This window comes from Heliangelus exortis, chromosome 16 (genome assembly GCF_036169615.1).
Source record: "Heliangelus exortis chromosome 16, bHelExo1.hap1, whole genome shotgun sequence".
Taxonomy (NCBI): Eukaryota; Metazoa; Chordata; class Aves; order Apodiformes; family Trochilidae; genus Heliangelus; species Heliangelus exortis.
In genome coordinates this window covers 13,586,611-13,600,795 of record NC_092437.1, presented here as the reverse complement: position 1 = coordinate 13,600,795, position 14,185 = coordinate 13,586,611, and the positions used below count along the sequence as shown (strand labels likewise).

The window sequence follows — 14,185 nt, the reverse complement described above, 5'->3', positions numbered from 1 at the left end:
ACCAGCTCTGCTCTGAGCTAGGGAGATCAGATCCTCAGCCGAGGATCTGAAAGTGCTTCCAGCGTGTGAAGATGGCACCAGCACCCAGCTCCAGGCACAGACCTGGGCACTGGCTTGCCTCAAGCAGGGTTTCCTGACAGAAAACTGTGTTTGAATTAGAGGGAGGAAAAGGCTTGAAGGTGGTTTGCCAGGAGGAAGGTGGACAGGCCGGGATCTTCCCAATGGCTCCACAAATATCCTGGGCTCTTTCCTCTATTTCCAGAGACGAATGTCACAGGAACAGTGCCAGTGACCATCTCCCCTTCCCACACTTTCCCGGGCAGCTGGCACCACTGCCGGGAACTCAGCATTACTACAGAAATGCCACTGTGTTTGCTACATTGATTTTCAGGTCTGAGAGCTTCACCCCCAGCACTGCCAACTCCTTCAGAGCCCAGGAGGTTCATTTCTGCCCTTGGAACAAGGAGCTATGACCCCCGGTGAAGGAAACCCAGGCGCTAAGCACTGCTCCCCGCACACCCAGCGCCCCGCTGCACCCTGACGCGGCAGCAGCACCTCACCGCCCCCCGCCGCCTCCCCGGTGGTACCGGCCGGCCCGGGGAACGCATGCGCTGCGCACTGCGGCCGCTCCCATTGGGTGCCAGTCGGGGGGAGGAGGGGGGAAGGTACCGGTGCGGCGGAGCGCCGTGATGCTGCGCTCGCTGAGCGCTGTGCTGTGCCTGTGGGCGCTGCGGCTGCCGACGGGCACCGAGGCGGCCGCTCGCGGCTTGGACATCGCTTCCTATCGGTGAGTGCGGGGTCGGGAGGGAGCGAGCCGGAGAGGGGCTTGAGCGGGCCTAAGCCGGCTGTGCTTGTGCCTCAGGGAGCGAGTGCGCGCCATGTTCTACCACGCCTACGAGCACTACCTGGAGAGCGCTTTCCCCTACGACGAGCTGCGACCGCTGACCTGTGACGGGCAGGACACCTGGGGGAGGTAGGGACCCTCCCCGGGACGGGACATCTTTCTCGCCTGCCGCGGGACCGGGACCGGGGCGCCCCGTCCCCCTCAGCGCCCCTCAGCTGCCTTCTCTCCTCACAGCTTCTCCCTGACGCTCATCGATGCTCTGGACACGCTGCTGGTGAGTCCGGGCCTTTAGCCCCCCCCTTCGCACCCGGTTTGTAGTCGGCAGTGAGGGAAAATCGGTGCTTGATCGACCGGGGAGCTGCTGGCTCTCCCTCTGCTCCGGCCCTAGGAGGCAGGTGGGCAGAGCTCCCACCCCTGAGACCTCCTGACGCTGGGACACAGACCTAAAGCCTGGGAAGAAACTGCTTTGAAATGAAGCGGAAAGGTGTTTTTCTTAGTGCTGCCTGCCACAGAATACTAAAGCAAAAGTAGAATTAACACTGGACTGTGCCTTGGTTTTCTCTGTGAACTCTGAGCCTCGTTCTCTCCTGTGTTCTGCTCCCCGGCAGATTTTGGGAAACGTGTCCGAGTTCCAGCGAGTTGTCAATGTGCTGCAGGAAGGGGTGGATTTTGATATTGATGTCAATGCATCTGTCTTTGAAACTAACATTCGAGGTAAGATTTTATTATTTTTTTTTTCATGATGTTTATGCTGGATTTCTTTCCTGTATGAGCCTCTGAACTGAACACAGAGGTAATGCGAGGGAGTGGTCAGAGGGACTTTGTAACAGGACATGTAAGCAAACAGAAATCCTAAACAAATGTCACTTCCTTCTTGTCTTTTCACATCACCTTTCTGCTTCCTCTCCTTACACAAACAGAAGTAGACATGGCAGTTTCAGTACTTTGGTGGCAGGTTTTGAGCTTTGGAATGAACGTATTTTTCACTGAAACACTACAAACAGTATACTATCTTTTTATTTTTTTTACATAGTGTTTTTTAGTAGAGATTATTTATTTCTTTCTTTAGCATCATAAAGTTGAACTTCTTTTTTTTCTTGAAAATCACAAGAATTTGGGAGTTTTTTACCCAGCTCAGCACCTAACTGCTGCTGTGCCATCCAACTACAAGATACTGACAGGGAACAAAACTGTTGGGTTGTGGATTTTGTTTGTTTCTCCTGTCAGTTATTGCTGAAACAATTTTTTTCAGTAGTGTAATTTTCTCTGTGTGTGTGCTTTTACAGTGTGACAGTAGACAAGCCTGTGAAAAAGGGCTAATAACTCCCTGCTGCTGTCAGTCACACTGAAATTCTTTACTCTAGCCTAGACATTTTTCTCCAAGGAATTTACTTACCCAAGCATAGTATTAATGAAGCATAATTCCTCCTGTAGAGGTTCATGTTCATTATACTGTTAGCTCTCCATTTGTGTGCACAGCAGTGCAGGTTTAGTAGGGCAAGGAGGATCTGATGCTTCTAAAATAATGGAAGCTATCTATTTGCCTCCCACTGCAAACAGGCAGAAAGAAAGAAACCACTCTTTTGGTGGCATATTGGATTAGTCTGTTAATGATAAACCATCTCACTTTTCTTCTCTATAAACCCTATCCCTGCATCAGGATAAATACAAATAAATACAACGTGCTTCGGATTTCATTCCTCCCCACTTTCTTTAATGGGATCCTTACTGTCCACCTTCCAGTGGTGGGTGGTCTCCTCTCAGCTCACTTGCTCTCAAAGAAGGCTGGCATAGAAGTAGAAGCAGGATGGCCATGCTCTGGACCTCTCCTGAGAATGGCAGAAGAAGCAGCTCGCAAACTCCTGCCAGGTGAGGACTGCTGGAGTTTGTGTCCTGAGGTGCCTGATGTGTCTGGTGGAGGTGGCATTGCTTGGTGTGTGGGCTCATAAAACACTCCTGTCCTCCCTGACCTCAAAGAAAGTTGCATGTTGTGAAGCTCTGTGTGTCTGCAATCCAAGGGTTGTGTGTGCTTAGCACATCAGTTTCTGTGTTGCTTGGTGAGGGGAAATGTATTTAATACAAGCAATAAGAAAAGGCTGTGAAACAACAGCTTGGAAAGTCAAGAAGATCCAGCCTCACCTGCCCCTTTTTGTGGGCTGCTGCTGGGAGGTGTGCTTTGATGGCATGGCACTATTTCCTTGTGTGGGGACCACCCTGTGCTAGAGTTCAGGAGTAGCCACAAGCTAAGTGATGGCACACTGGCTGTAGTTCCATTTTGCCTCCCCTGTTTGTGCTGTAAAAAAAGTCAAGATGCAGTCTGCTGCTTTGGGCAGGATCTGCACTACCTCCCCAGGGCTGTGGAGCTTGTGGCACCCTCTCTCCTTCACTCCTCATGTTGTTCTTTGCAGTTACTGCAAGAGCTGCAGTCCTTGTTGCCTTTCTGCTCTGCAGAGTGAGGTATGAGGTGTGTGTTTGCTTGGCACTGGCAGATGTAGCAGTGAACACTCAAGTGAACCAAAAATAGCCTGTTTCAGCTTTTCAGACCCCAACTGGCATGCCATATGGAACAGTGAACTTGCTGCATGGAGTGAACCCCGGGGAGACTCCAGTCACCTGTACTGCTGGAATTGGTACATTTATAGTGGAATTTGCCACTTTAAGCCACCTTACTGGTGACCCAGTGTTTGAAGATGTTGCCAGGAAGGCCCTGAAGGCACTGTGGAAAAACCGCTCAGATATTGGGCTGGTGAGTGAGGGCTGAACTTTGAATTTGCTGCTCTGCTTTTTGTGTAATTTTGTGTGTGCAACTCTAAGCATAAAAATACAGAGAGAGGAAATGGAACTGGATAAAGAACCATCATGGTAATGACTGGGCCAAAGTCAGATGTTTGATATTGTTGCTACCTGCAGCATCCACATCTCCACTTAGTGCTGCAGCCCAACATTCCACCAGTGTTCTGTTCCATGACAAGTGTTGTCAGGAGACAAATGTCTTTCTTGGGTATTGCAGGTTTTGTAGCAGCAACTGTAACAGGTTAAATAAAAGGTCTGCCAGCTGCCTGATGTGACAGTGGCCTATAAAAGAGAATAAGAGCAATGCAAGTGCACCAAGATTTTACCAGTCTCTACAGCTTTGGTGCTCTAGAAATGTTACCTCCGTGTGCACAATCCCCTGGTCAGTCTTTATTTAATTTCTGTAGCTGCTTTTTTGAATTAGTGTTGCTGGTATGAAGTGCAACAGGTTTATTCATGTGCTATATGAAGAAGTGTCCCTTTTGTTTGCTTTGGGATCTGTTTATTTTTGGTTTATACCCCTAATCCTGGAGAAATTGAATAGCTGGGTTTCTCCATTTTTGCTAAGCAAGTCATGGTTGTGTATTTTCTTCTCTGCCAAGTGGGTCTCTTTCTAGACTTTGGAGTCCCAGGTTGATCTGTTAAATATTATCACAAGGGTTCTCAAGCTTTTGACATCCTTGCCCTCCATCACTGTATCTGTACCTGTTCATCCTGCTCTGCTCTTGTGAGATGGGAAGTGGGTCTGGACAGACAGTGTTGAAATAGTGCTGCTTTACAGTAGCATAGTGGTGTTTTGTTTTGGCCAGTGCAGCATTTATACTGAAAGGGTAAAATTCCAGTTATATTTTCTGCACTTTGAACTTCTCTGGTGCTGATAAATGTATCTTGTTGAATGGACATGGTGAATCTGTGAAACAGATGGTCTGGAAAAAAGGTCAAGGGTTTCTTATGTGGTGATGTGGGGATTTAAAAAAAATATTATTTAGTAAATAAGCTTTATTTCCACTTTATCCCCCTCTGTTCTCCTCTTACTTCTTCCAGGTTGGTAACCACATTGATGTGATCACTGCCAAGTGGGTGGCCCAGGATGCTGGCATTGGGGCTGGAGTGGATTCCTACTTTGAATACCTTGTTAAAGGAGCCATTCTCCTGCAGGACAAGGAGCTGATGTCTATGTTTCTAGGTAAGCAGTTTGTTTTCTGTATGAAGGGTCTCAGGAGAGCTTTGTAAAAACTTTACATGTGGGACTGTGGAAGAAGATGGTGAAGACTCTAATAGGGTGCATTTGAGACTGTTATAACTTAGGGCTTCAGGAATGCTTTTGAACATCCTGAGGAGTCATTCTTTTGACATGGCTGAAGTGAAAAGGGGCTTCTCTCATTCTTAAAAATAAGACTTCTTTGTTGGATTACCTACTCATCTATGTTTTCTTACAGAATATAACAAAGCTATCAAAAATTACACAAAGTTTGATGACTGGTACCTCTGGGTTCAGATGTACAAAGGAACAGTGTCCATGCCTGTTTTTCAGTCCCTGGAGGCCTACTGGCCAGGCCTACAGGTAAGAACTGCCCTAGCAGTAGCAGATGGTGATTTTATTCATCTATCTTGGGTTGGTATTTAATATGACAGTGACAAATACAACCCTCATCAGTGCTGGTTTACAGGTTTGTTTTGATCTCTGGTGAAATCTGGTGTTGGAGCCTGTAGATGTTGACTTTATCAGTGGTCTCTAAGAAAAATCTTCCATTCAGCATGATGGGAGGGAAGTTTTGTTGTAGCAGACTCCCCTGATAGTGGTTCCTTAATCCAGATGGGAACAGAAGGCTAAAGAAAATCATACCTCTTTTTTCACCCTTTCTAAATGCTTTATTTGTGTGAATACTTTCCCATTCAGAGGTCTGAGACTTTATATCCCCACTGAAGTAGACTGCCTGCTGTGATTGACTGAAAGAAGTGTTGACTCTAAGACCCAGCCTTCTGTTAACTAAAAATCAGAGAGTTTATATTTTTTAGGTGTGTGGAATGTGATCCCACAGAAAAGCTACACCTCCCTCCTTAGTCCTTACCTGTTCTTAAGGCATCACACCTAATTATTACTTACACCATTCAAACCTGCTGAACAGCCCAGTTCTGTCACCATTTATAGACCATAAGAGTGTTACTGAATAAATTCCTGTGCTGTTTTTTCCTCCCCCAGATGTTGCTTTGCTAACTGGCTTCTCTCTCTCCCAGAGCCTCATTGGGGATATAGATAATGCCATGCGGACCTTCCTCAACTACTACACAGTCTGGAAGCAGTTTGGTGGATTACCTGAGTTCTACAACATTCCCCAGGGCTATACTGTGGACAAGAGAGAAGGATATCCACTCAGGCCTGGTAAGCAGAAATTAAATAAAAAGGAGCATGGGCTCCTGCTTTTGCTCTGGGGGTAAGATCAAATGTTAGTAACATCTGCCCTCCCAAAGTTCCTCCCCACTTCTGCTTCTGCTTCCTTCCTGCCTGCATTTTACTGGTGTTTTCTGTAGCCAAAGCCACACATTTTACTTTCTGCCATTCTAAAGTTATGCTTGTAAAAAAACCAAACAATAATGTTACTGTATAAAGGGAGGGCGTGCTAATGAATTGGGTTTTCAGTGTAGGATTTGACATGTTTAAATGTTAAATTTTCTGATGTGGGATGTCTTGCAGTCATGCAAAATGTTAATGCTTGTGTCCTCTAAATCGTGGAAGTGAAATTGAGTGTGAGTAGAGCACTGTGGCTGTGTTTTGTTCCTGAAATAAACCAGCTCCAGCTGCACTAGTACAGCTCAACCATAAGAGGAATTATATGTTGTCTGTGATGCTGCAGTGACATGGTCTGCTGTTCACAACTCTAGCAAAAAAAACCCCAAAAAAGCACACCTGGTTGTTAGATCAGTAAAACTTTGTAAATGAGGATGATGGATTAATTTCCTTTTGGTCTGAGTGTTCAAGTGACATCCACATCAGATGCTTCTGCCAAAAATACTCCCTAAGTGTTAATTTTCAAATAACTTAGAGCATCCCAAAAAAACCTGTTTCTGTAGGCAGTAAACACAGCACAGTGCCTATGTTGCCTAAATGCAGTATGCCCATAGTACCTGTTTCCATGGTGGTTTAAGTACCCCTGTTTCAGAGGCTGACAGTATGGATTTAAAAAATACATTTTGGGGGTTGAATTTCTTGTCTCTGCTTCTTTCTAGAAGCATCTTTCTTTTCTTCCCATGACAACAGAGTTCTCATCCTTTTCTCTCTCACTCCCTTCCCACTCTCTGCCTGTGGGAGAGGGGAACATTGTTCCCTCCAGTCTGATAAACTTGAATTTCTTTGTAGCACATCCTTAGCAAAAGGAAGTACCTGTGCTTTGAGCCAGAGGAAACAGAAAGCAAGCCAGGCTGTTTACCTGATCATCTTAAAGTAGTGCTGTGAAATCAGTACAAGAAATGTCCTGCCTTCCCTCTCTACTTGGTTTGGTAATCTTTACACTTGCAAATGTTTGGGGTTTTTTGCAGAGCTGATTGAGAGTGCAATGTATCTGTACCGTGCTACCCGGGATCCCACACTCCTGGAACTGGGAAGAGATGCAGTGGAGTCAATAGAGAAAATCAGCAAGGTTGACTGTGGATTTGCAACTGTAAGTGCTAAACTATCTGCTAAGTTGGCTGCTAAATAGGTTGGGGGCTGACCTGCTGGAGAGCAGTGTAGGTGAAAGAGACCTGGGGGTCCTGGTAGACAAGAAGATGACCATGAGCCAGCAATGTGCCCTTGTGGCCAAGAAGGCCAATGGCATCCTGGGGTGCATTAGAAAGGGGGTGGTTAGTAGGTCAAGAGAGGTTCTCCTCCCCCTCTATTCTGCATTGGTGAGGCCACACCTGGAGTATTGTGTCCAGTTCTGGGCCCCTCAGTTCAAGAAGGACAGGGAAGTGCTTGAAAGAGTCCAGCACAGAGCTACTGAGATGATTAAGGGAGTGGAGCATCTCCCTTATGAGGAAAGGCTGAGGGAGCTGGGTCTCTTTAGTTTGGAGAAAAGGAGACTGAGGGGTGACCTCATCAATGTTTTCAAATATGTAAGGGGTGAGTGTCAGGGAGATGGAGTTAGGCTTTTCTCAGTGGTGACCAGTGATAGGACAAGGGGTAATGGGTGTAAATTGGAGCATAGGAGGTTCAAGTTGAATATCAGAAAAAATTTTTTTACTGTAAGGGTGACGGAGCCCTGGAACAGGCTGCCCAGGGGGGTTGTGGAGTCTCCTTCACTGGAGACATTCAAAACCCCCCTGGACACGTTCCTAGGGGATGTACTCTAGGGGGCCCTGCTCTGGCAGGGGGGGTTGGACTAGATGATCTTTCGAGGTCCCTTCCAACCTCTAGGATTCTATGATTCTATGATTCTAAAAATCAGAAAGTGTTCTCATGAATGATGTTTTGCCATGGGATTTAACTTTGGTTAAGACGTGACTTCTTTTTCAACCAACCCCCTGGTATTTCTCTGTGAAGCTGATGTGGTAACTGCTGGTCCTGTTTCTGGTAATAATGCCCCTCACAGCCTCAAAAATGGGACAGAATCTGTCTTGGCAGTTGCACCAAAGCCCAAAACATGGGAAAGCATCAGAAGCTTCTCCTGCTTCCTGTATTTCTGTAGCTACTGGGGAGCTTCTGCTCAGCAGGAAGGTTGGATGCAGGCTCTCTGCCAGCCAGTTGTGTGATTCTGCTTTCCTGCTGTGCCTCCAAAATCTCATCAAACACAGGAGCACTGCAGTGCAGTGAGTGACTTCTCTAAAATCATTTAATAAAAGATTTCAAACATACTCTAAAACTATGTTTCACAAGAAAATCCCTATAAATACAGAGAATTAGGTCTTGTGATTTGGGAAGTAGGTGAAAGCCTTACAATTAAATTTTTTTTTTTTTTTTTTTTTTTTTAGTAGGGTGAATGATGGGAAGCTTACTTGCTGTTCTCCTTACCCAGGTTTCTCCTGGGTAAGCTTCCTGTTTTACTGATTTACTGTAAAATTTACTGATTTACTTTCCTGTTTTACTGATGTTAGCTTCCTTCTCACTAGATTATACTAATTCAAAACATCTGAAACCTTGCTGATGTATTTCCATACAACTGTTTAAAATACAGGGTGAATTGGAGCTGTATTGTGTTGTGAAACTGAAATGAATCACAAGCTGGTTTTGCTTTTCCCCTTAAGTTCATGCCTTACTGAATTAGATATAACTGTAACCCCCTGTATTTCTTCTCTGGTAGATCAAAGACTTGAGAGATCACAGACTGGATAATCGGATGGAATCCTTCTTTTTGGCTGAAACAGTAAAATACTTGTACCTGCTGTTTGACCCAGACAACTTCATTCACAACGATGGATCAGCCTTTGATGTGGTGATGACACCTTATGGGGAATGTGTCCTGAATGCTGGAGGGTATGTCTTCAACACTGAGGCTCACCCCATCGACCCCGCTGCCCTGCACTGCTGTAGGAGGCAGAAAGAAGAGCAATGGGAGGTGGAAGACTTGATGCAGGAATTTTATTCCCTGAAGAAAATCAAGAAATTCGCTTTAAAAAGATCTTCTGACCAGGAAGATGGGGAAAGTGCAAAAAGCCCTGCAGGTGCTTCTTCAGGGAAAGGTGAAGAGAAGAGAAACTCTAGGAAGAGCTCACACTCCCTCCTGAGTTGCCCCAGTCAATCTTTTAACTCCAAACTTGCAGTACTGGGACAGGTCTTCCTGGATAATACCTGATTCTCTTTTCATGATCTGTTTAAATTATTGACTCAGACTCTGGGAATATATTTTTATAGTTTCATAATGGAAAAAGTCGTACCTCACAATGTGAATTGTGTTATGAAGTGAAACAGCTTCCCATTAAACTCTGCTACTGCTGGTTCCTAAAATGTGATCCAGATGTCAGCTGTTAATGCTGTAAAGTTGCTAATCTCAAACTGATTGGCTGCCTGGATAGCACAGAAAGGTGTTCAGAAAGAGAGGAAAGTCCAGTGGTACCTTGTTTGTTTCACTGTAGGTTTGTGTTGAGGTTTGGCAGAATCCACAGCTCACTCTGCTCATAAAGATGAGCCTGAGCAGTTCCCTGTCAAGGGGCAGAGCATGGGTGCTCTGTGATGTGCTCCACTTTTTATCTTTGGCCTCTTTATGAAGATGTGGTTCACCTGGCAGGTGGATGATCTGTTGGGAAAACCTTTTCATTTTGATGTGGAGGCTCCCCAAAGGCTGGCACGGGGGAAGGAGAGCAGTTGCAACACAGAATTACTCAGTATGTGGAGTCTGTGGGTCAGTGCCACCTGCCTGAAACTGGTTTAGTGGATGTCCAGGCAGTGTCACCTGCAGGCTGAGGTGAAGCCTGCACTAGCAAAAGATTGATTTACTCTACAGTGGAGCTGCTTTCTTCTGAGAGAATCTAACATGCTTTTCCAGTGAAATTTCTCTTATTTCCTTCCTCTTTTAAATTTTCCTTTGGGACACCCCTTGCATAATTATGCACCAGTCAGGGAAGCTGGCCTGAAGGTGGACAGCTGAGCTGTGTGTGTAGTGTGCATAAGGGCAGGGTGGAAAGAGGGGATTTGGTTCTGAATGAAACAGAGCTCTTGGTGTGAACAGATGTTTTTAAGCTGCTCCCTGTGGCAGGCAGGGTGAGAACTCCTTGAGACTCTTCTGATGGAAACCAAGCTGCATTTCTTGTCCTTTTCTCAACAGGTCAAAGGCATGAAACCTCTTTTCACTTGGCTGACTTGATAAATCTAAACCTTTAACTGTGTTATTAGTGTCTTTTTGACAGGTGTATGCAATGGTCAGAAAGAGAGAAGCTGGGAATGCTACAAAGAGTTTTTGTTTTTTTTTTTAAAGAAAGGGGATAGGGCAGAAAAATGATGGGCTTTCTTTCATGCCTGCTGGAAAATGAGGAGTCTGGAGCAAGTCCAAACAATCTTTAGTCATTTCAGTGGGCTCGAGATACAGGATGAATCAGTTCATGCAGCCAATGAAATACTTTAATACAGCTGGGTCAGTGGCCAGTCTTTGCAGGTGTGGAGTTGCTTTGGGAAACTTTTGTCTCAAGTGCTCAAAAGTTAGGTAAAATCTGCCCTCCAGGTAAAATCTGCCCTCCTACACTTCAGGATGGAAATCCTATTGAGTTGGGTGAACTACAGGAAAGGAAGTTTGCAGCTTTAGGCAGACAGACATTGGCAGGACTGGTAACCTGTAGAGGTCTTTCTAGTTCTGTGCTTCTCCTTTCCCATCAGCTGGTGGGACAGCTCCTGTTCTAAATTGATGTGGCTGTTGCAGAGGAGGTGCTGAGAGGGGAGCACCCTAAAACTGGGGTGTTGTTAGACAAAGATGGAGTTCTTGTTAGTGGCTCCTTGTAACCATAAGGTTGCCTTTTTATTTTCCATCTATTCACATCTCACACACCTCTCAGTGTCAGATCTGTAGAACAACAAAATGCAGGCCTTCTTCAGTGACTTCACTCTCACCACATGGAGGAAAATGAGTCCTTCCTTGTGGGGTGGGCTGCAGGTTGCCAACACAGTAGATCTTGACTAATCTCAGCATTTTGGTACCTCACCTATGAGGCTCCAGTATCAGAACCAAGGGACAGTAGCCTGAGGAGGTGAGATTTTTCTCCAGCACAGCTGGAGCTGAAAGAACTCTGTCTGCAACTGTGGTTCTACTGTGAGTAATTAGCTGGATCTTGATTAGTGCTAAGGGATGGGTGAGTCAATGTCTTTTAACAAAATGAACTGTGATGGGATGGGTTTTTAGGAACCCCAGTAAGCTTTTTCTTTAAACAGTAACCAGTGTGGTTTGGCCTGGAGGGCAAGAGAGCCTTCCTGAGCCTTAGTGACACCTGTACAAGTTGTGGTATTTCCTAGGCAATGGGGTGAAGGACAGATGTTGGGGAATCTTTCTTTAAGGCATGGGGGGATGAAATTACTGGTGACTGGCTGTCCCACTAGAGATCAGAATCCCTTCCCTGTACATCCAATGTAGGAGGTTCTGCTGTTGGTGAGAACTTGGTGGTTTCAAAGCTGCTATCACAAGTCAGCTGGGAAATAAAATAATGTTAAAACTTGTGATCTTCACCTGCCTCTCTTCCTGGGGGTCTCACAGTGAAGGACATCTGTGGGAAGAGATGGCAGGTCTGTTTTGGCATATTCCAGCTGAAGGGAGAGCTTCAGTCGAGCATTATGGGGAGTGCTTGGTCATATTAACAGTGTAGAGGAGTTTTGTCAGAAATCCAGAATTAGATGTGCATAAAACAGATGGGTAGTGGCAGTTCTGGGTGGCTTCCAAACAAGTCAGGTCAGGGCTCAGAAGGTCCCACCTACAATGCATGTTTGTGACATCTGTCAAAGGCTGGAAGGAAAATGGATTTTGTTTGAGTTGTGAAAGCACAGAACCCAAATTTAGCATTTGCTGTTGCTGTTGTCCTTAATATTGGCTTGTTGGTTTTATTTTTTCCTCCACTCTACTCTAAACAGCCTGCAAAGGCCAAAACTTAAGGCCAGATTTTTCTGAGGTATTTCAGAAGTAATTGTTTGGGGTTTGGAGGGGCTGTGGATTTGAGGGAAGGTCAGACAAACATCTTGTGAAAGATATTTTTTCATGGAGCTAAGAAAGAAGTTAGAGGAAAAAGAGTCAGACCTTCCTGTGAATTTGTGGCAAAAGGACAAAAAAACATAACTAAAAAGCCAGGGAGGGGGACAGGAGGGGGACTGAGGACAGCTCTTTGTGCAGGGTGAGACCTGTTTGCATTTCTTCAAATGCAGAGCTCGGTGGCTTTCTCTGAACAGGGATTTACCTGACCAGCAGCATTAGCACAAATTGGGGCTGACAAAGCAAACTGAGATCCTCTTCCAGCCCTGGTGCTGGTAAGTGCTGTGAGGTGTTGGTGCTGTTTAATCCTGGTGTTAATACCTGGTGTCTGCTCCTTGTACAGCCAAGGGAAGTTAAAATGAAATACACTTGGGGGAGTGTGGATCACCTGGGAGGCAGGAGGGCTCTGCAGAGTGGAGACCTGGACAGACTGGAGAGTTGGGCTGATCCCAATGGGATGAGGTTCAACATTCCAAGTGCCGGGTCCTGCACTTTGGCCACAAGAACCCCATGGGGAGCTCCAGGCTGGGCACAGAGTGGCAGAAAGGGACCTGGGAGTCTGGATTGCCAGGAAGCTGAACAGGAGCCAGCAGTGTGCCCAGGTGGCCAAGAAGGCCAATGGCATCCTGGGCTGGCTCAGGAACAGCGTGGCCAGCAGGTCCAGGGAAGGGATTCTGCCCCTGTGCTCAGCCCTGGGGAGGCCACAGCTTGAGCCCTGTGTCCAGTTCTGGGCCCCTCAGCTCAGGAAGGAGATTGAGGTGCTGGAGCAGGTCCAGAGAAGAGCAAGGAGGCTGGGAAGGGATCCAGCACAAGTCCTGTGAGGAAGGGCTGAGGGAGCTGGGGGTGTTGAGGCTGGAGAAGAGGAGGCTCAGGGGAGACCTCATCACTCTCTGCAACTCCCTGAAAGGAGGTTGGAGCCAGGGGGGGGTTGGGCTCTTTTCCCAGGCAACTCTCAGCAAGACAAGAGGGCACAAGAGGTCTCAAGTTGTGCCAGGGGAGGGTTAGGTTGGACATTAGAAAGAATTTCTTTATGGAGAGGGTGATCAGACATTGGAATGGGCTGCCCAGGGAAGGGGTGGATTCTCTGTCCCTGGAGATATTTAAGAAGAGCCTGGATGTGGCACTCAGTGCCATGGGCTGGGAACCACGGGGGGAGTGGATCAAGGGTTGGACTTGATGATCTCTGAGGTCCCTTCCAACCCAGCCCATTCTATAAACATTCCTCAAGCACCAGAGCTCTGGTTGTCACCTCTCCGGTCCCTTGGAGCTTCTGCGTCTCAGGAACATGATTCTACTCATCTGTCTCTCCAACTTGCTGTGTGTCCTTTGAATTATTGGGTTGTTGGGGTTTTTGTATCCCCGGGAGGCACTGGTGCTGTGTGGAGCGGGCTCTGTCTGGGCAGGGAGCGGAGCAGCCTCGGGCTGAGGGGCTGCTGGGGTCCCTCCTGCCCTCACCAGGCTCTGTTGGTTTGTTATGCTTGATCTCAGCAGTTCGGGGTATGAGTTCTGCCTGCGTGTCTGAATTACCTCTGCTAATAGTGAATTAATGGTATAGATTTAATAATAAAGCCCAGGTGGGGATTTGAACGGCAGTCAAGTGCCGGGGGGGGTCAGGCAGCCCCCGGCGCCGCCTCAGCGCCCTCAGGAGCGACCAAAGGTTGGAGTAGATGACCTTTAGAGCGCCCTTCCGACCCATCTTGTTCTGTGATGCTATGGCCACCTCCCCTCACGCCGTGGTGGCCACACGCCCCGGCCGGTTCCCCCCACCAGAGTGCCCTGCGCATGCGCACCCCTAACCGGACTACATTTCCCAGCCTTCCCCGCGGCGCAGTGCGCGCAGGGCCCGGGCGGGGGCGCTCCGGTGCGTCCCTCGCGCCGCTCCGTACAAAGCGGCGGGGGGAGGGGGCGCTTC

The 14,185-nt window shown here is 47.2% G+C and overlaps 1 protein-coding gene across 1 annotated transcript; it reads left to right on the top strand.

Annotated features, from left to right (window-relative positions):
* The first annotated feature begins 627 nt into the window (after window positions 1-627).
* Window positions 628-9,557, top strand: EDEM2 (ER degradation enhancing alpha-mannosidase like protein 2). The gene is made up of 11 exons (XM_071759629.1): window positions 628-787; window positions 863-973; window positions 1,079-1,118; window positions 1,453-1,558; window positions 2,588-2,713; window positions 3,379-3,590; window positions 4,682-4,823; window positions 5,077-5,201; window positions 5,876-6,020; window positions 7,175-7,296; window positions 8,914-9,557. Exons 1-11 carry the CDS (start codon window positions 690-692, stop codon window positions 9,403-9,405), a joined length of 1,719 nt encoding a protein of 572 aa, XP_071615730.1. The 5' UTR covers window positions 628-689; the 3' UTR covers window positions 9,406-9,557.
* The last annotated feature ends 4,628 nt before the right edge of the window (window positions 9,558-14,185 follow it).